The sequence below is a fragment of the Mauremys reevesii genome, linkage group 6 (genome assembly GCF_016161935.1).
Source record: "Mauremys reevesii isolate NIE-2019 linkage group 6, ASM1616193v1, whole genome shotgun sequence".
NCBI classification, from domain to species: Eukaryota; Metazoa; Chordata; order Testudines; family Geoemydidae; genus Mauremys; species Mauremys reevesii.
Genome location: NC_052628.1, coordinates 73,522,374 through 73,544,755, shown reverse-complemented (window position 1 = coordinate 73,544,755; position 22,382 = coordinate 73,522,374). Strand labels below are relative to the sequence as shown.

General features: G+C 40.4%; 1 protein-coding gene across 4 annotated transcripts in view; it reads left to right on the top strand.

The window, feature by feature from the left end:
* The window catches only part of CEP120 (centrosomal protein 120), an 81,330-nt gene that overhangs the window by 42,086 nt on the left and 16,862 nt on the right, over positions 1 to 22,382 (top strand). For all 4 annotated transcript variants that reach the window (XM_039544934.1, XM_039544935.1, XM_039544936.1 and 1 more), the window contains 7 exons: positions 595 to 777; positions 5,182 to 5,278; positions 5,373 to 5,522; positions 7,506 to 7,595; positions 8,020 to 8,112; positions 10,900 to 11,061; positions 15,702 to 15,824. In XM_039544934.1, the coding sequence (XP_039400868.1) occupies positions 595 to 777; positions 5,182 to 5,278; positions 5,373 to 5,522; positions 7,506 to 7,595; positions 8,020 to 8,112; positions 10,900 to 11,061; positions 15,702 to 15,824 (898 nt within the window). The remainder of the gene's footprint in view (positions 1 to 594; positions 778 to 5,181; positions 5,279 to 5,372; positions 5,523 to 7,505; positions 7,596 to 8,019; positions 8,113 to 10,899; positions 11,062 to 15,701; positions 15,825 to 22,382) is intronic.

The window sequence follows — 22,382 nt, the reverse complement described above, 5'->3', positions numbered from 1 at the left end:
CCCTCCACCTTGCCCCTTCCCCCCCAGTGTAGACCAGGCCTAGGTGTGCAACCTACTCTAGCTGACTTGGAGTCTGGCAATCAAACCAGCCATAACCTGTGAAACATAGTTGCTGTAAGGATTAGAAAAATGAAATTGTAGTGGAATGTTTCCCCACTACATTGCTCCCTTTTTGTAGGCATGTAAGTAGGGTGAAGAATATCTTCCACACATACTCCCACCCTAAAGCCTAAAACACAGTGGTATTTTGGAAAGAAGGGTAGAGGAGAGAGGTTTTGTAGATTGGCATTTTCAGAAATGGAAAAGGCCTATAAGATCATCCAGCCCATCACCATGTCAGTGCAGGATTGTTCTCTGTATACAAACTGGAACAGGGTAGTGATCTAGCCAAAGTGACGGAATGCACGAGAAGATGCAGAGTTGTCAGTCAGTCTTACCCTTGATTCCCACAGGAGAATGTTTATGCTGTGGTAAGAATGAGCTAGATTGGTTTGGGAAGTTATTTCTGTAAGTTATTTCTTGCTTTTCCATGTAGGTGACTGTCATCTTTTGTCTGGCCTACTGATACTACTAAAATACTCTTCTGTATTTCAGGTTACCACTGCTGGTTGAATTGTGGCACAAAGATAAAATGACTAAAGACATACTTCTGGGAGTTGCCAGGCTGCAGCTTTCAAATGTTTTGGGCTTGGAAAAAACCCGATTCTTGGGTACTAATGGTGAACAATGTTGGCGTCAGACCTTTAGTGAAACAGTTGGTGTTATGGCAGCACAAGGGTAAAACCTTTTTTAAAAAAAAAAAATATATATATATATATATATATATATATACACCTCTACCCCGATATAACGCGGTCCTCGGGAGACAAAAAATCTCACTGTGTTATAGGTGAGACCACATTATATCAAACTTGCTTTGACACCCCCCCCCCACCCCATTCCTTATTCCCTGACCGTTCCCTCCAGAGACCCCCATCCCTAATCACCCCCAGGACCCCACCCCCTCTAACCCCTGACTGCTCCGCCCCCTATTCCCCCCGCCCCCGACAGGCACTCACTGGCAGCGGCGGGAAGTGGAGCAGCCCGGCACCAGTCGGCGGCGCTCCACTTCCTGCTGTCGGTGAGTGCGGGGAGGTTGGGGAAAGGATGCTCACCTGTGGCAGGAAACGGCGCGCCCGCTCCACTTTCCTTGCCCCGGCCCCAGCCATGTTACTGGGGGGCAGCTGGGGAAAGGTCCTGCACTCACCTGCAGCGGGAAGTGGAGCGCCATGGAGGGGAGCGCCACGGAGGGGGCTGGGCTGCTCTGCTGCTGGTGAGTGCGAGGGGGATCCCTTCCCCCAAGTCCCCTCCCCCGAGCTGCATGGCTGGGAATGGGGTGAGGGAAGCAGAGCGGGCTGCTCCTGGCCCCCCGCTAATCCCCCGGGCCATTCTGGCACTGCAAGCCCCCCAAAAGTGCCCTCCTACAGCTTCTGCCCTCTAGACCCTGGGGGGGTGGGAGCCCCTGACTGTCCCCGAGACCCTCTGCCCCTTATCAAACCCCTCAGCCCCGGCCTGGCCCGGCACCCTTAACATGCTGCTCAGAGCAGCGTGTCAGAACTTTACCGCGTTGTATGCGAACCTGCCTTATATCGGGTCGCGTTATATCAGGGTAGAGGAGTTTGCATAATAGCATGTCTTAGCTTTTAATTTTATTTGTTTAATGTTTTCTCCTGATAAAAGAATCCCTTCCTCCCTCTATTTGACCCTTATCCTACTTTGAAAATCTTTTACTCTTAACTTTCATTTGAAGCATTGGGTCAGATGCTTGAAAGGGATAGAACTTTACATTCACAGAATTTTATGAATAGCTGTAATACATACGGTCGTGGTATTTGGGGTTGATCTTTTTTCCCCATGTTTTAACAACTTTACAGAATTTCTGTATAGAAAAATGTACCTATCATAACTATGAATTTGTTCAAAGTGCTGTAGAAACTTAACTTATTGCTGAAATTTCTGATTAAAATTTGAAAATAGGTAAGAAATGTTATTTGACAGTCCAACGAAATATTCAGTTGAGCTGCTCTTTGAAGGGATACTGTCCTACTAGTAGATCAGATTTGGCCCCAAACTTATATTTTTGTAAAAGCAAGATTTCACAAAACTGATTGGAAAGCCAATATAAATATTTCTTGTAATTTGTAGTTAAATAAACATTCCCTTCTGGAACTGTACAAATGATAGTCCTGGAGTATGAGAAACTGAAATTTGTATTGACTGACTTTAATTTTCCAATTTAAGAAATTCAAAGGTAATCAGAACAAGTAGTGAAAAGTAAATTTAGATTTTTAAAAAAATCTTATTTTAATAATCTGAAGTGGTGTTAGTAACATGTAACGACCTTTTTATTTTTCAAAATATTTTAGGACACTGTCCTTATTAATATCTGTAGACTATAAATATATTGAGAATCATGGACAATTTCTCAGTATTGCATTAAGTCAAATTTTTCTTTTGCCTGGGAAGCAGGCAGTTGGACAACAGTAACTTCAGGGACCATTAAGAGAGTGACAGTGCTGAAAATTCCCACTAATTATTTGTTTGGACAAGTTATGTTGTTGTGGCTTTTACCTCCTGGAAATAACGTAGCCTATAACCAGTTTTAGTTTTTTCAGATCCGGCTGTAAACACGACTGCACCCTCATTCCTCCTTCCATGCAAGTTATTAGGTCTGGGTCTGTTCTTAGCTGACAAAATGTAGGCTGTAATTGTTGTTGGCTTTTTTTCTCCTTCCATACTTTTTGTTTGTTTTTTTTGTTTTGTTTGTTAAATTAGGATAAATACATCTTGTATTGCTCTCCATTTTGGAACATATTATTCTTTTAAAACTTTCCAGCTTGAGGCTGCCCAAAATGAATATCACTTCCTTAGTATGAAACTTCAGAATTAGTATTATCAAAGCTTACAAACCTTTATATGTTTTGTAATCTTGGGTGACAACAGAGAAGGAGTAGTAAAGTAAAACCCATTCATTAAGGCCTTCGTTCAGGAAAACACTTAAGCCTATGCTTAACTTCAAATATGTGCTTAAATCCCATTGACTTCAATGCAAGTTAGCTATATGCTTGAGTGCTTTCCTGAATCAGAGTGCAAGAGGTTTCATTTAGGTGTCCTGAATCAGTATTGTGATCTATAAGAAACTGAGCAGGAGTTTGTTGGACAATGTCCTTCAGAGGACTTTCTAATAGTACAATAACTTGTTAATAGAAATTCTTAGATTTAGGGGCCTCAACCTTTACACATTACGAAAAGTCCCGGTGAAATCAATGGGACTACACATGAAATGAAATCCTGCCCCATTGAAACCAATGGGAGTTTTTCCATTAACTTAAATAAGGCAAAGATTTTACCCCTAGTTTGTAAATGTAACCATATGTGTAGCTCTTTGCAGGATCACGGTCTAAATTATGACTTCCTTTATAGAATCAAATGGACTTTTTCCCAAGAGGTGAAAATCTCTGTTCAAAATGAAACACATGGCAGTATCGCACAAAACTTAATTACCAATAGATGGCACTTTCAAAAATATAATTAGCATGTGTTTTTATTGTGGCAGTGACTTTTAGTTTCATTCTCGTTTGACATAACATTTAGTACTATAGTGAATACTTGGATTTGATCATGTTCAAAGAGACAATTTACCTTAACATCTCATCTCTTTATGTAAACTGCATACATTTAATATAACCTAGAAAAATATAAATATTTTGGATATTGTTTTCAGAAAATCAGAAGTTTAGACAGTTCTGAGAAATTAATATAATCTTGCATACTCCACTCTCAAATTTAGTTTACTTCTTCCCTTGGAAAATAGAATATAACATAGGTGTAGTTTGACTTTTATATTTGGGGGGGGAGGGGACAGCTCAAGTCAGGTCAATGGGGCCACGCATGGGGGGCGAGGGGGAATTCTGTGCCTGCCCAAGGCTTGCAGTTTGCCGGGGAGGAGGGAGGGAAGGGAAAGGGGCAACATGCCCCCTGCTCTCCCCAAACTACGCCTATGGAATATAGCTTTTAAAAACACTTCAGTATATCTTTTTAAACAATGCTGAATAAAGAAGTACTTGGACCAGAACTCTCTGTACCAAAACAGCCGTCCATGTTGGAATGATGATTGCCTTCATCTCTATGGCGTTTATATGCATACTTTTCTTTAAACATCCTCTTCTCATGCAATATAAACACACTGATTCCACTGCCTTCCACACCCAGAGAGATGGGGCAGGCAAAATTTTCTCTTGGCTAGTAGGCATCATTTACTCTCTGTGTACTCACAAATTGTAAAAGATGTCTCCTTTTTTTATATCTAGAATAGTAAATCTCTTATTGAAGACACTTTGCATATCAGTTTCAGTACAGTAGCATTGTCATGAGACTCCCTAGATGGGGTTCAGATTTTCTTTATAGGATGTGGAGAGAAATAATTCCCCATTCTAAAATGAGTATTAGGAACCCACAGACTTTTCACTTGTGAACACATTCTGTATAAAACGTATTTGAGACTGGGGCTTTGGAAGGAATAGTTCAGACTATCTCACTAGCTGCTCTGTGATGAAACAAGACGAGAGTTAGTGAGAAAATGGTTAAATTAAAATGTCAAGAGTTTGAATTTGTTAACCTTTTCCACTTTAATGGGCAGATGTATTGATTAAAAGAATAGTATTCAGGTATGTTGCTAAGTAGTACCTCAGTTAGGTCATTTCTTTTATAATTGATTTTTAAAAAGTTGAGCATACAATTGAATATAGGGTTCATGGAGTAAATTCAGTTGGAAAATACTTTAATGAAGTATATTTTTCAGATTGGAGATTTAAGATTGTAGCCCAACTGAAGCATTGATTCTTTTTTGTGGTGTTATGTGTAATAAAAGAAAAAAAAATCAAGAAAAAAAATAAAACCCTAAGGAGCAACAGTCTTAACTGTTCTTGAAACAGTACTGTAAGTTCTGTAAATTAATGGTGTTTTAGAACTCACACATACAGCATGCTATGCTTTGGAAGAGATTCAAACAGAGTACACTGTAAACTTGTTCAACCTTTTTAGCCTTGCTGTTCTACACTACCTTGCCATAAATGAACTACAGTACGTTTTATGGGAACTTCCAACAAAAATAAAGCATAATCATTCTTATGTTATTTTTAGGGCAAACAATAGAATAGCAGAACTTTCTTACACTGTGACTCTGGAAGATTATGGGCTTGTGAAAATGCATGAAGTTCTGGTATCAGATTCTTCTCAGGTATATTATACAGTACATTAACCTAATCCTTTTTGTTTAAAGTTTCAATTAACGTTAATGAAAAAAGTAAAATTTGCATCATTTTCATAATCAGTGTTTAGGTGCTGGGCAGCAGCAGGTCCCTCCACCTCAGCCTCATCATGTCCCAGAAACTGAGCCCGAGCCACGAGAAACTCTTGAATACAAAGCAGCACTTGAGTTAGAAATGTGGAAGGAAATGCAAGAGGACATCTTTGAGAACCAGGTTCCTTTACCTTTATTTTTATAACAGAATTCAGACTGCATCTCTGCTTTAGTGACATTTAACAAAATGGGGGGAAAATCATTAGATATACACTTTTTTTTAAATTTTAATTTACTTGTAGTTCAAAAAAACCCAAACAATTCAGTTGGCTGATACAGGATCATATGACCAAGCTTTTCTTACTGGTCAGTAGTAGGTTACTTCTTGATCACCTAGCAATAGACTGAAGCAGGTTTATATGACCCTATGAGATAAAACAGCATTTCACAAACTATGGGTCACGACCCCCCAAAGAGTATCAGGGGGTTTGTGGGATGTTGGGGGAGGGAGAAGGAAGGGATTGGGGAGAGGGGACTGATGTATGTTTCCACCCTCCAATGTTTTCTTCTGCTACTGTATCTAACGAGGTGAGAGTGGGCCCTGGCTATGTTTCCTTCCCCATGCACATAGAATCATAGGACTGGAAGGAACCTCAGGAGGTCATCTAGTCCAGTCCCCTGCATTCATGGCAGACTAAGTATTATCTAGACCATCCCTGACAATTGTTTGTCTAACCTGCTCTTAAAAATCTCCAATGATGGAGATTCCACAACCTCCCTAGGCAATTTATTCCAGTTTGCTTTTTTTTTCTTTGCCACAATGTTACTCTTTTGGCCCATTTTAGCTTGGGTCCGCTATGACCCCCAGATCCCTTTCCTCAGTATTTCTTCCTAGGTAGTCTTTCCCCATTTTGCATGTGTGCAACTGATTGTTCATTCCTAAGTGGAGTACTTTGCATTTGTCCTTACTGAATTTCATCATATTTACTTCAGACCATTTCTTGACATGGGTGGGAGGAGTGGCTGATATGGTGCATAAGATTGGGTTGTCCACCTGGGTTGGTTAGGTAGCACCTGGTGGAGACACCTGGCCCAGCGAAGGGCAGGATTCAGAGCATGTGGCCAGCCACTGGGGGCAGGAAGGACAGGGCACAGGCAGCTGGGCAGGGGGCACAGGTGCCAGCCACTGAGAAGGTAGGTGCAGAGGATGGGAGGAGAAGGGCACCAGGCACCCCCCTCCTCCCACTGCTGAGTTTCAGTTGCTTCACTTGCTCCCCTTCCTGTCACTTTGGTGGTCTAAACATGATTTTTTGTGCTTCTAATTTTCAAACCGCCTACCTCATAGATTCCTGGGGGCCATGTTAATGGAGGTAATCCCAAAGGAGGTCGTGGGAGGAAAAAGTTTGGGAACCACTGAGCTCAAATATATCCCTGAGAATATTTTTAAAGGATATAATAAAACGTATAGATTCTTGAGTTTTTAAACTTTATGAAACTCGAGTTGAAAAGACCACTGTTAGGTATTATCTTCTAACTTTCTCCCACTATTCAACCTGAATATTTTTTATTCTCTATTAAAATCTACTGCTTAGGATGTTTTGTCCATTGCTGTCTTTCAGTTCATGAAATCATAATATTTATAGCATACACATTGTTTCAAAAATAGTGGCAAACGTTCTTATAAAAATTCAAGGGATCCTGGGTTTAAGTAGGAAATTTTATATCATAGTGAATATAAAAAAAGATTATTGCATATCATACTGTGTGTATGCTGTACTGCTAAATGCTATTAAAGTACAAAGATGTTTCAATATCACAGTATGTGTTACACTATTAAATCAGATGCAGAGTGGCTCAATGTATTAAATAGTTTTAACAAGTATTGTTCATGGCATCCTTCTACTAAAAGCCCAGCATGTTCAGTATCCTGCTCCTCTACAGGTCAGATCTCCCTAGGAGTTCCGCTTGTGTAAAGCCAGAATATTTTAACTAAAATCTGCTATGTGGATCTGAGAACAGAATTTTGTTCTCATTCTTCAGGAAGACTCTCCTAAATAATTACTTTACAGTTGGCTAGCTGTGCATTTTAATTTTTTCTATAGCCTTTATTTTATTGACTTCCAAAGGTGAAGTGTGTTTTGTTTTTTTTTGGTTTTTTTGTTAGCTAAAAAAGAAGGAGTTGGCTCACATGCAGGCACTTGCAGAGGAGTGGAAAAAAAGGGATAAAGAAAGAGAAGCATTAGTAAAGAAAAAGGTAAGGAGAGTGACCCATACAAATTGTTTTGCAATATGGTAACTTCCAACAAGAGCATAGTTGGGGATGTGCGGCTGTTAGTGGGGCCCAAGACTTCACATCATTAAAAGGGCAGACTAAATCTAGAACAAAGGTCACTTGTGCTACCAATCATGGTACTGAGGTAGTGTATTAGAAAGAGAAAAAGGATCTCTGCCATGCCATGTAATTTCTATATTAGGCAGCCTTAATATTTGGAGATTTGATTTGCCTTGTATAGTATAGAAGTTCATCCCTAATTTCTGATCCTAATACATGCATGTTTTAAGTTTCATTACTTTTCTGTTTATATAAATATTGGAGTATATATGTCTGGAGCTCTGGGCTTATTTAAAATTGGGATTTTATTACAAGAAAAAATCAAGAAATCGGTGCTTGTTTTTAGGTAGCAGAATATACAAATTTGGAAGAACAACTTCAGAAAACCTTGACAGATTTAGAGAAGCGTGAACGACAGCTTGTCAGTGCAGAATCAGAGGTAAAAAATACTTATCAATATGTCAAAGAGAATGTTTGTTTGTTTAAATCCTGCATGCGCATATACATTTTCTTGAGCTTTCCTATTTTCCCCCTTTCTGGACATTCTCTTAGCAGTTCGGTGGATATGGGGATTTATCACCTCCAACACGAATATCATTCTATTTCATCAGCTTCTTTTGAAGTTTGTGGACATAGATAAGAGTGCAATTTTATTTCCAGTATCTGTGTGGCAATACTCTACTTTCACCTAATTCACCTGTTCATTTGCGGTAATGGAAAATCTGAATTGTGACCTCGGCAACAGTAGTATGTGTGCAGAGAAGACATCTGCAACGGTTGTAGATGACATTGGAAATGTCCTTGGGGAAAGACTGAGGTCATAGTTAATGTTTTGCATTACACTGCAAGTCAAATGAATTTGGTGAGTGTATTATGTACCTCTATCTGTTAGAAATGGACATCCCTTTTCTGTGGGGGGCCACGTTGTCTCATAGACAGTATGTAATTTGATACATGGGTGAAAAGGTACAGGGAAAAAATTCTCTAATGTGCAATTTTCTCAATGTGGTGGGTTTTTTTTTTAAGGTTTTGTGAGTGGGTGGGTTATGCCCTAGATGTGCCTCAACTGACTTTAACAAAGTCTCTGATTGTTTGCTGTTTTCCTGGGTGGCCTTTTTTTGTTTGTTTGTGAAGGACCCAACAGTTGGGAGGGAGGGTGTGTGTGGAATATGGAGGTTGACTTGACAAAAGGCAGAAGCAGGCAGGTATTAAGTGCCTATTGTGCAGTGGCTGTAGTAGTGGTCTAAAGTGGGGAGGAGTTCTCCAAGACTTCACATCCACAAATAGCTCCCCTTGTCAGCCTCCCCTTATAAGGAATGCATTTTTGGATGCATCAGCATTACCCAGTAGTGGCACCACCCCAAAGTGTCACCATCCCATCCTAGTATAAGTGGTTCTGAGTTGGAGATGACAGCATCAATCTGCCCGCAAGGGCATTCTGCCTTCCCCCAGCTCTAATTCTTGCCCCTTTTACAGAGACTCCTGCTTCCACCTCAGAGCTCCTTTGTTGTCTGAGCAGCCTCATCAGGGCCACCAGATGCGTTTGCCTGCTGGCAAGTGAGCAGAAGATTGCTGGGTGGAGAAGTTGCTTAGAGAGGAACCCTACTCTCCTATTCGAATAGCTTCAGAAAGAGACTCCCCCACCTCCTCTCTGGCCTGGTCCACACTAAAAAGGGGGTTCGAATTAGGGTACGCAAATTCAGCTACGGGAATAGCGTAGCTGAATTCGAAGTACCCTAATTCGAACTACTCATCCGTCCAGACGCGGCGGGGTCGAACTCCGCGGCTCCCCCGTCGACTCCACCACCGCCGTTTGCAGTGGTGGAGTACCGGAGTCGACCGCAGCGCTTCCGGAGTTCGAACTATCGCGTCTAGATCAGACGCGATAGTTTGAACTCCGTGAAGTCGAACTCACCGCGTCGACCCGCACGGTGAGTATGGACCTGCCCTCTGTTCCCATTTTAATGTACAAGAGTGCCAAGCAGGGGGTGGATGGGCTGAATTGTTCAGATTCTGGCAACCAGATAAAATGTGTGTGCTGTATATCTCCTAGCATGACAGCCCCAAGAACAAGGGAGAAAGAGGAGCAGCAGAACCTAACAATGCTGCTGGGACCAAGTGGATCTTCCACATCAGGGGAGGAGAAAGCTAATTGAGAATATGGGGTGGGGAGGGCTTCTCTGTTGCCCCCCTTTCTGGACATTTTCTTAGCAGTGTGGGTAGATATGGGGGTTTTATCACCCCCAATATGAATATCATTCCATTTCATCAACTTCTTTTGAGGTTTGTGGACAGAGATAAGAGTGCTCTCAGAATGAGCTGTCCTGGCTCTGTCCATGCCTTGCCTTACATTGAGATTCCCTGCATACCTGAGATGTAACTTGCTGTGTAAATAGTCATATCTGACAAATTTCCTTTTTAGCTTTCATTCAAATACCCAGTGGCCAGAGTTTGGCCATGGTCATTTCAGTCTTGAGGGAAGGTATTCTTATTAATTTTGAATTACAAATATTTTTAGCTCAAAATTTGCTTTGGATTTAATGGGACACTGACCCGAAGGTTTAGAGATATTAAGAAGCTGTTGTGTTCAACAGTATCTGTGCAACATGGTTTAAAAGAAAAAAAAGTCTTTAGCATGTATGTAATTTCAGAAGGAGGTTTTTTGAGAGAGTTTTATTCAGCCTGTAACAACCCTACTGTTCATATCTTTTTGGAAAATTCAAGCATCCAAGAAAGATCATATTGCATGTTCAGTTCTGGATGTGAAGGTTGAGACCTGTTGAACTTAACATCTTGATTCAACCTTAAATCTGATCTCACTGTTATTGCTTCACTATAATTGGCTAGATGGGATAAACTCAGTTCTTTGGCTTACGATGGACTGAGGAAGTGCAATGTCTGTGGACTACGCTTGGACAGTAAGATGTTGGTATCTCTGGCCCATAACAGGCAGGTGAATTAGAGGAGAGTTAGATCTGTGGCCAGTATGTAGTAATGTGAAGGTCACTATTTCGAATCTGGGAGGGAATAACGAATGACTATAGTTCATATTGGAAATATAGAAATCAAGGAAGTGAAAATAATACTTCATAGATATGAGCCGTAAAGAGTGGATCCAAGTGTAATGAGAATTTATTACAACCGCTAGTACCCGTTTTAATGAAGACTTCCAACTAAAGATCATAAACCTGTTTGTTATGGCCTTCAAAAATGTTTTAATTTTAAGCTCCAAAGAGTAAAGAGAGAGTTACAAGCACAGCACGAACGAAACTTTCAAGAACTGCAGGATTCTGTGCGGCGAGTCAAAGAAGAATGTGCACATCAAGTTGAACTGGAGAGGTCAAAGATCAAACAGTTGGAAGAGGACAAGATCCGCCTGCAACAGCATGTAAGTAAAGAAATTAAATTACCTCCCTTCCCGCTGGGTTGAGTGGAAATAAATATACAAATAACGTTAAAAAGTTGTATATTTAGACACAAGCATAGTCTGGCAACTTGGAAATCAACACTTTGGTCCCAATCATTCAATGAGCTTGACGCAAGCATAGACGTCCACCTATAGGAAGCTTATTGCAGGAGCAGGGCCTTATTTTACCATTTAGATATTGTAGCATTATTTTCTTTTTGAGGCTGAAAACCAAATTGAAATTACAAAGGTGTATTGTATTTGGGAGAGATGCTACTGAAGTGTAGTGTATATTTCATTTTGCAGCCCAATCGTAAAGCAGTGCTAGTATAGTTAAATATTTGAAAATGGAAAAAATAGTTTTGAGAATACATTATTCTTTTCACTCAGTATAATTATCTTTCTATCATGTGAATAGGGTAGTAAACCCTTTTTGTTGAATGTTACAAAGGATGTTGTTAACAGAAAAATAAAGCATGTTTTCTTTTTAATTCTAGTAGCATTATTTCTAACAGTTCGTTGAGCCATTTTACAGCTCTCTCTCAGTTATTGTTACTGGAAATACACTACGGAATATTGGTTAAATATTTTTCAGTGTGTTTAGCTCATTTGAATGGTATATTTTTTTCTTTAGTGTTTTTCATGTGTTTTTCATTTCTTAACATTAGCGTTTATGGATTGGTAATCCCCACAGTAGCGCTGACTAATGAAGAGATCCATCTGTATCTTGCTAGAGGAATCCTTTGTATTAGAAACAGCTGGGTTTTTTTCAATTTTGTCCTTTTCAGTATGTCTTTAATTTTCATTTAGCATTATCTTGGTTTTAAGACTTTTTTTTTCATGTGAAAAGTAGTATCCAGTTTATCAAGGTTTAATGTAAATTTTCCATTGTGGTGTTGAGATGTTGACAACCTAGAAATAGCCCAGCTGTTGAGTCAAAAATCATTGACTTTTGATTACAAGCATGACATCTGTTGTATTCATATTTGATCATTTAAAAATTTCCACCTTCCAAACTCATTCTGCTGCGTTCAGCCAGCATTTTAAATTGTGAATATATCACACAAGCATACATTTCAATTTTCACATAAATCATATTAACTATTTTTATTATAGACTATTTAAACTATTTTTCAATATTCAGAGCATGAAATACTTTTATACAGTTATGTGACCTGGTCATGCCACATCTCTGTTCATATCCTAAGTCAGAGGTGGGCAAACTATGTGGACTGCGGGACCCTCCTGCCTGGCCCCTGAGCTCCTGGCCCAGGAGGCTAGCCCCCGGCCCCTCCCCTCAGTGCAGCTGCAGAGCTGGGGCCTCACCCAGTGCTCTGTGCTGCGTGGTGGCGTGGCTGGCTCTAGCCGGGCAGCATGGCTGCCTGTCCTGATCCTAGCTGCGCCGCCAGCCACCGGTGCTCCAGGCAGCACGGTAAGGGGGCAGGGAGCAGGGGGGGGTTGGATAGAGGGCAGGGGAGTTTGAGGTGGTGGTCAGGGGGCACGGGTATGGATAGGGGTCGGGTCGGTCAGAGGGCAGGGAATGGAGGTTGAATGGGAGTAGGAGTCCCCAGGGGGCAGTCAGGAAGGAAAGGGGGTGGCATGGGACAGTCAGGGGTAGGGATTCTGGGGGCAGTCAGGGGACAGGGAGAAGGGGTGGTTGGATGGGGCAGAGGTCCCCAGGGGTCAGTCAGGAATGAGAGGAGGGGTTGGATGGGGCAGCGGGGGGCAGTCAGGGGCGGAGGTCCGGGGGCTGTCAGAGGACAAGGAACAGGGAGGGTTGGATGGGGCAAGAGTCCCGGGGTGGCTGTTGGGGGCAAGAAGCAGGAGGGGTTGGATAGGTGGCAGGGCTGGGCCATGCCTGGCTGTTTTAGGGAGGCACAGCCTCTGCTAACTGGCCCTCCATACAATTTTTGGAAACCTGATGTGGCCCTCAGGCCAAAAAGTTTGCCTGCTCCTGTCCTAAGTTAGTATATTAGTTCATTACCAGAGGCCCAGTCAAACCATAGCGTGGGACACTGAGGGCCATATTCACACATGATATGAGCAGGTTCAACTCCACTGATAACACATCTGAATCTGGCCTTTAGTGTACAAAGCTAACCTCTGATGATCATTAAATATAGCCTTAAAATTCATTAATATTAGTAACCAGAAGACACACTAATTAATTGCCCATATTTTTTTTTCCTCAGCAGAGTAGCATAGTGCTGACCACCTGCCATTGTCCTTATACGACATACATCATACCTATCAGTCCCCCTGAAATTCACAGTGGGCAAGCTTATTGCATCCTGCTGGCATTCATGCAGGTTTACACCAACCAGATTCCTCTTCCACCCCACTTGCTGGATCTTGACATTTTGGTATTGTTACAGCAGTGTGTCCCCAAATTTGCCCAACCTAGTGCATTGCTTTCAAATTTGCTGGTTCAATTTTGCCTGGATACATTGATTGCTTGAAGACCAAGTGCTGTCTTGCCCCAAAGACACTGCCAGTGGCCTGATGTTGATATAAAGGAATAATTCATGCTACTCAGTTTCCTTCAGATACGTATCAGTGATTTTAGTAATTAAAGAATGACCTACCAAGAAATGCTTCACTACATTCCATGCTTCCCAGATATTTTTATGGCTCTTCAAATAAATGTAACCTAAAGTATGAAAAACTAAGAAAGCTTTTGCCTTTTCTTTGCCTAAAGTTGCAGCGAATGGGAGATGAGAGGTCTGACCTGTGGTATCTTTGTTTAGTGCCAGCTAACTGAATCTGGACAGCTGTAACCCCATGCAGGATCTTCATATCCACTAGTGTGGGCTTCTTCATTTTTCTGTCCTGTTAAAAGGCCTATCTTTGTCTCTTCATACATTTGCCTATTTTAGATAGTTGTAGTTCAAATTCCTGATTTTCATGCTTGAATTCTTTCAAAATACCATTTTAAATGACTGTCATGCATGGGTGAAGGTGAGCCCAATCATTTTCAAGAACGGATATTTGGATTGTCGTCTTCAAACTGTTCTATTTCAGACCTACTGAATAATGGAATCCTGTTTTTGTTTTTGACAGCTATGTATATTGTTTTGTAACACTTCCTAGTGGCAGAGTCTCATTGACTGTTTGCACAGCATGGGCATCTATTCTGAGTTTGGTTACAAGACATGTCCACACTTCTCCTGGAAGTGGTTCTCAGGTCTTGGAAAACAAGCAAGGAATTAGACATTTTGGTGCAAATGTTTTTAGCATTACAGGCATTTCCTCACAACCGAGCCAGTTAGTTGCCTTGTTGATGGTCAACATATATATGCCATATTTACAAAGGAATTAGTAGGAATAAAAAGAGAGATGGTATGTTAGCTGCCTTACTTTTACAGTACAAGTATGATGAATTCTTTTCAAATGGTGTAAATGAGAATGACTGGAACCTAAATGTCTGCGCCTTGTGTGTGGTGTTTTTTTTTTTTTTTAAGCACTACCGTCTTCTGATAATATTTCTATACAAAACAATAGACAGTTTTAAATGTAGGATACCAAAATGTGTTGAGTAAGAGAGCCCAAATAAATAGATGTATTAATGCAACAATTTCATGCCTTTAACCAAAATGAATAATTTCCCCAATATTTGGTCGTAAACTGCTAAACTAAAAAGAGAACCTATGGCGAGAGTTATATTTACATGTTAAAAGAGAAGCAAAATCCAACATTCAGAAATGCTTCATTTCCACTAATGAAGTGAAATGTGTTATTGAGGTGAACCAAGTTGGTTAGAAAATTATTCAATTAGATTAACTAACTAACTTAATCATTACTTTATGTACTCCTATTCCCAGTAGGTAATTGAAACTGTTTTGCCAGGCATTTTCTTTACATTACATTTCCAATCTGGAGTATTGAAAGTGCTAGTTACTTAAAGATATGACTTGCATAGTTCTTTTGATGGAGTGATATGGTCATACGTTGGTTAATACAGCATCTTTGAAATTATCCATTTCTATCTAGAAAGCAAAAATCCTGTCTTCCTGCAACTCTGCAAGTATGCTGTGAGGGCAAAGGTGCCTAACATTTAAGTCATTTGTCACTGAAGTCTTGCTGCTTCAGCCTTTTAAATCATTATTTGGCTAACCAAAATATTATTTATTTCCTCTTCCAGACATTCCTGGACAAGCTATACTGGTGAAGTTGAGTCAATAATAATAACTTCATATAGAAGATACGAATATAGTTGACTTAAAAAAAAAAAAAGCAGCCATGTGTACAAACTTGATAAAAATGCATTGTTGGTTGTAATTCTATAGAATTACAAAGTCTCACTTGAAAAATTTGGTGAACAGCTATATTTATACATTTTTGTTTTTATGTCAGAGGGAAATAGAACTTTCTTTCCTGTGTAGCCAAAACTTTCCTTAAACATTATTTCTGTTGCGCTCTTTGTATAGCCCATAATCAAGAATTCATTACTTATGAATGTGAAGCTTTCAGTGTCTGTTTTATATCGGTTACTTGACTGAAATAAAATGTTAGGTCCAGGGGCTAATTTAAGTTCTGTGACTCATTCCATCCCCTGTGAATGTGTTTTATTGTTAAATTAATGTATTCTAATGGATTTCATATCTGGGTGTTTTTTAATGTAGTTTTATGAAGCAGAAAACAAGTATAAGATTTTGGAAAAGGAGTTCCAGCAGTACAAGGAACAGCAATGCAGCAAACCAGAAATCCGGTTACAATCAGAAATAAATCTTCTCACTTTAGAAAAGGTACCTTTGGACTTTACTAATCTTCCATAATGATGTTCTTATTATTAATGAAGATGAAAGAATAATCTGTTTCCAAGATGGGTTAATCTCCATTTTTTTTGTCTCTTCCACCAATTTCTTCATCCACTAAATATTTAGAACCCATTTGTAGGTAAAACTGATCTTGTAGAATAGTCTTATATAACTTTTTTTGACAGTTTTTGACTATTAGTCAACATTTGACAACAATTACCACATTTATATCCAGTTCTAAATACAGGGGGAAACTGTAGAAACTTACATATCACTTGGAAAATACTTATGTTTTAATGACTACCACTGTAGTTAGAATTGGGGGACTCTGAAGAGCAAAACTTGGGGAGAAAAAGAATTGAGAGTTTTGAATTTCCTAGCTTTTTGTTAAGGTAAGTTTAAGATGGACATTCCACTATTACTTTTTCAAGAGTGCTCCAGAAAGAAGTCCCTTGTTTGTTTACAGGCAGAAACCACATTTGCTTTAGCAATGATAACTACCCCCATTCAACTCCTTCAATGAGTTTCAACCCTAGATAGAATGGCACCACAACTAGGAGTGAGAGGGTAGTTTTAGTCTGTGTTCCTTTTGTTCTTTGCATTCTTGCTTGACTACCAGTGAGAGTGTGCATTTCCCATCTGGATGTTGTTTACAGAGATTTTAACTGAAGCCATCAACTTATTTTAAATGGGTCACTGAACAGCGGTCACTTTATTTTACTACTGACTTGAGCTGGTTTCTAAGAAGCAGTGACCATATCATTGCTTAATCCACTGAACCATCCAGCCCCAGATATTCTGTTATCAACTCAGGCCACTGATCCCTATTTTGCCTACCATGGTGGTGTGAGTTGAGTCAAACTGTGAATTTTTCTCTGTGGTTCACATTTTTAAAAAGTGAGAACAGAGGTTTATGCACACACATAATTCAGTATATGGTTTTTGCCGTCAGACCATGTGTCTCCTTTTTGAAATTTTTGGCCTTTCAATGTTTGTGTTTGTTTTTCATAGCCAGTTTCCTTTGAGATCCCCGAAGACTGAATGGTAAATAGTTGTATTATTAAAAACTATAAATCTCATCAAAGTTGTGTGTTAATGTTTAGGACTACTTGGGTAGAACACTTACTCGTTTCCAGAATACAACATAACAGGCACTCAAAATTAACAAAATCAAATTAAGACCCATAAGATATATATTTTTTAAATACGTCATACAATTAACCTATGAAACTTGCTGCCATAAGATTTGGGGGATAAATAGCTTAATAAATATCAAAAGAATTAGCTTTTCATATAAGAATTAAAAATATGACTTACTACTGACTGAAGTCTGGAAGAATTTCATAGGGTAATGGCAACACACTTAAGTGTATTACTTCAGAAGACGTTGTAAATGTCTTCCATATCTGAGAGAGACAGTATAGGTGAGATAGTAGTATCTTTTGTTGCCCTGACTTTTGTTGGCGGAAGAGACAAGCTTTCAAGCTTCACAGGGCTCTTCTTCAGGTCTGAAAAAGGTAACAAAATACAAGGCGGGCAGATTAAGAATAAGGCTGTCTACATTACAGTTTTGGTTGGCATAATTTGTCACTCAGGGATGTGAATAAATCCACTCTTGAGTGACATAAGTTACACTGACATAAGCGCTGGTGTGGACAGCGCTATGTTGGTGAGAGAAACTCTCCCGCCGGTAAGTTTCTGCCACTTGCAGGGACTGGAAAAGTTAAGCCAACAGATGAGCTCTTTTCTGTCGTTTAGGATGGCTACGTTAGAGAGTTTACAGCGGCACAACTGCATCAGTGCAGCTGCACTGCTGTAAACTCTCTCTAAAGTAGCCATGCCCTTAGGGTTTAACATGGGGGCAAGAAACCACTTAAAATGAAGCAGGCAATTAACACCTCTGCAGTCATAGCACAAGAGGGTTAGCAGATTACAGATTTTTGTAATGAGTCAAAAAACCAGTGTCTCTGAGTCCGTTTTTTGGTGTCTAGAAGACGTCTGAATTTAAGTTTCCAAGTTAGTCTTTTAAAGGTGTCATTCAGGTTTCCTTTGAGAGCAAGGACTGAGAGATCAGAAATGCAGTGATGGCTTTGTGAAAAGGTGTATTTGTCTTTTATCATTTTTCTGTTCACTTGAGTGTGTAGTGACATGGGTGAAATCAGACTAGCTGTTGTTGGGGCATTTGATGCACTGAATGAGGTTATACCGCGTGTGTCGGACTCGTGTATCTTGAAAGGCATGTTGTGGGAGTTATTGATCATCATAGCAGTGAGGTATGTCTGTAGGTTTCACATCTGTTATGGAAGCGTCTAGTGCCCCTTTGAGTTGATGTATCCTGATCTGTGGGGAGCTTACTTCTGATGACAATGTTGGTGAGGTTGGGGGCATTGTTCGAAGGCCAGAATTGGGGGTTGGGAAACATTTCTTTCAGGATGTGGTTCCCTACAAATATGACTGTAATTGATGATACTTGGTATGGATTCCAGTGTGGGATTGTAGGCGACAACCAGAAGTATGCAGTGGTGGGGTGTTTTTGTTGTTTTGTTTTGTGTTCTCCCCCTGTATTGTGGGAGGTTCTCTCAGGGTATTTGAGTGATCCATTCTTTGATGTGATCTACTTCTCTGATGAAATGTCCTTGTTTGGTAAAGGTGGTTTTAATTACATTAAGGATATATCTCAGACTTTCTCCTTGGAGCATGTTCTGTGGTGCCCTGGCTATACATAATGGATTTCTTGGTGTATTCCGGTAGTTACTAGATCTGTGAAGGTAAATGTGGAGATCCATGGGTTTCTTCTGCATAATTGTCTCTAGGGTCTCCATTGTTGAAGCTGATTTCGGTATCCAGGAAGTTAATGGTCATGTGGAAGTATTCTAGAGAGAGTTTGAAGGATGGGTGGTGGTGGTGAAGTTGTAGAAAACTGAGGGAGTTTAGGTAGTCTATCCAAAGGATGAAAATATCATTGCTGTATCTCAAGTATATCATTGGTTTCATGGTGCATTTGTCCAGAAATTCTTCCTCAACGTGGCCTATGAAGGTTGGCATATTGGGGGGCTATCCTAATATCCATGGCTGTTTCCATGGTTTGGACAAAGTGTTTGTTTGTTAAATGGATATCTGAGGGTTATCCATTGTCTACTAAATATATGAGGTAGGCAGCAATGCTGTCATTGTGAGGGATGTTGGTGTATAGGAGGTGAGACCATGGTGGCAAAGACGGTGGTGTTTAATGTTGCAGAGTTTCTGGAGGTAACAGGCTCTTTGTGTGGGGAGTAGTTTGAGGATGGTTTCTATGAGTCCTAATATTTCTTCAGTAAGAGTGCCATGGCCAGATATGATAGGTCTGTCTGGGTTCCCTTGTTTTTGTATTTTGAGAAGCATGTAGACGGTCCTTGGGGTTGGGAATAATGATGTAGAGATTCTCTTGGAGTTTTTTGGGGGAGGATTTGTTTATATCCTTAAATTTCTGTGGGAACTGTAGTAGACTCAAAGTAGTCTTTAAGGCTTGAGTTCTTTATAGTTGGTGTATTCTGAGAGATGTTGGTTGGCCTCATTGATACGTTCATCGTGGTTGTCTGCTGATTTGATCACAATTTGGTGGTTGACCTTCAGGGACTATATAGCAATCCTCTTGATGGTTGAGAGTATGTGATGTTTAAGGAGTTCAGTTTTGTTTTTTGTTTTCCCTGAAGCAATCAATGTAACAAGCAAGTGTGTGGTTTTGCCCACTGGGAGATGTCCAGTCAGATGATTTATTTTCTTTTCTTGTAACTCTCGATGGGGATGTGGGTGGTGTCATCTTTGAGGAAGAATTCTTTGAGACTGAGGGCTTGTCTTCACTACGGGGGTAAATCAACCTAAGTTACACTACTCCAGCTATGTGAATAATATAACTGGAGTCAACGTAGCTTATGTTGACTTACCCCAGTGTCTTCACTGCACTGTGTCGACGGGAGACGTTCTCCGGTCGACTTCCCTTACTCTTCTCAGAGAGCTGGAGTTGACCAGTGAGCAGTCTGCCATTGGTTTAGCGAGTCTTCACTAGACCCACTAAATTGATCCCTGCTGCATTGATTGCAGCAGCAGCAATCTTCCCATAGTGAAGACCAGCCTTGAGTGAGTGAAAGGGTTCTTCTAGTTCCTCCACATGCTTGTGACAGAGCAGAAGCTCAATCCTTTGGAGAGACTACATAATTCAACTCTGTTTAGTGACAGTCTTGATAGACTGATGATTCTGATGGGGTGTCAGGTAGTGTCCTGTGCTGAGTCTTGCTGCTGTGGTTTCTCCTGGAGGTTGTTCTGTGGATTGTGGAGTTGTAGTCGGTTCCACTTTTTGGTTTTGTGTTGGATGGCTGTCATAAAGTTTTGATAGTTGCTTTGGATTTCCTGTATGTTAGGTTTCTGGAGTTCCCCCCACCCCACCCGCCTTCAGTTCTGTGGGAGCATCTGATGATTTCTTCTTTGAGGTGGAATTATGTGAGATGTAGATGTCTCTTTATTTTTTCCTGAAGTCCTTATGCAGAGCTGTTCAGCATATTTAAAACTGTATATAGTGGCCAGAGGTTTATGGGTGGTGAGTCTTCTGGGGATGATAATTTGTTTCTTGCATTTACTCAGGAGATAGCTGTGGCTGTTAAGTTTGGCTCCCTTCTTTTTCATGTTGTGGAGTTGTCATTCCATTTCTGAAGTATTTAACATTTGCTAATTTGAGGTAGGATAGCCATGCTAAATGTTCGGATATGCTATATCAGATCTCTCTTACCAAAATGTAATTTATTTTTAAATTTCTGCAGCTGAATTGTAGTATAAAGTTTAATACTTCTGTATATCATGCTAAACTTCTCTGTGATAAAAGTAGAGGATTCATAATTCTAAAGCAGTGGCATTTCACATTTACCTTTCATTTTCTTTGTCGGAGTTGTATTCCATGCCTAGAACAGGAATAGTCAGGAAAAAGATTGAACTATTTTATATTTGAACCATGTCTTGTCTCACATCCTAGAGAGCACTCCTGCCTGGCCACCCACTAGGACTGCTCTGAGGGGACTCCAAACCTCTACTGCTGTGGATCCCTGGGATGTTTCAAGCTCCTGGAGCCTGAACACAGTCCAGCACTGCCCCAATCTTGAGGTCGTTATGCGCATTCTCAAGGTGCAGACCTTCTGTCTGACACCTCCCTCTACATGTTGGAATCTGCTGTTCAGCCACCAAGCCCCTCTGAGTTCAGCACTGGCCCCAGACTCCCTAGTACTTAAACACACCCCTCTCCCAGGACTCCACCCCAATAGATGTGAAGCTTCTAATTTACAGTTTAACTCTGTCGGGGCATGCAGTAGTTGTGAAGCTGTCAACACACACACACACACACGTTGCTTCGTCTTACATTTTTATGCTCTTTTTACTTAGTAGATAACGCACAGGAGAGTACAGGTCATACAAAACAATAAAACATCTTAAACGCTGTGTCCCTCACTAGCTCACGATTCTCTTGGAAGTCTTTGTGGGATCCATCTGTGTTCTGTCAGGCAAGCAGACTGGCAAGTTTCCCCCTTCCCTTGCATACACGGTCCCAGCAGCCGCCTTCCTCATCTTAACCTGGTACAAAAAGGCTTTCTCTCTAGTTCCCCCACATGAGTCCCTTTTATGGTTTGCTGCTGGTGTTTACCTGCTTCCTTTAGTTCTCCTGGCAACTTTCCATTTCTCTCAAACACTGCCCACATCCCCCTTTTCAGACAAGAGGAGGACATCTTTCTCAGCTAGAGCTAACCCATTGTTCCAAGATGTTTTACGTTGAATAGATGATTGCACATCACTCACCATTGGTTCTGGCTTGGCAGAGCTATGACACAACTCTGCTAACCCATGGTGGAGCCACATATGTAGGCTTTCCATGACACAATAATTTTATGATACAATTTTACAAAATCATTCACAATTCAGAAATGATAAAATTAGCCATTCTGTTTGTATCACAACTTGTCAGATCAGATGAGAGAGAATTTATACTGAAACCTGGACAGATTTTCTGTTGTCGCTTAATTAATAAAACTCCAAACTCTGTGGTGGCCACAATAATTAACTTGGTTCTTAGTTTGAGACATTGAGGCAGCGCATTCCTGAAAATTAGCCAAGTTGGCTTTAATGCAGGTATAACAGATTGCTTAATGCATATAAAAATAAATATTTTTGATATAACCACTGGTGCCTAGTTGCCTTCGTATATTTTAAATATAGCCTGAACAAGTATTTGCCTATAATTGTAACTATCTCTTACCATGTTTTACCATTCTAATGTAATTTTCAAATATTTGTTTAGCTGGTTTTATATCTTGATCAATAATAAGTTAAACAACAAAATATTTTTGCAATGTTCTAGAGCAAATTTGCCTCTGTATAGAGGATAACAATGAAACCTAGGCCAGCTTTCCTGATTTTCCCCCCCACCCCCCCCCAACAATCAAAGGTCCAAATTCTGCCCTCTGAGACATATATTTGCTTTAGTAAGCTGCCTACATCTCTAAAGGCAAGATTTGGCCCTAAGAGTTT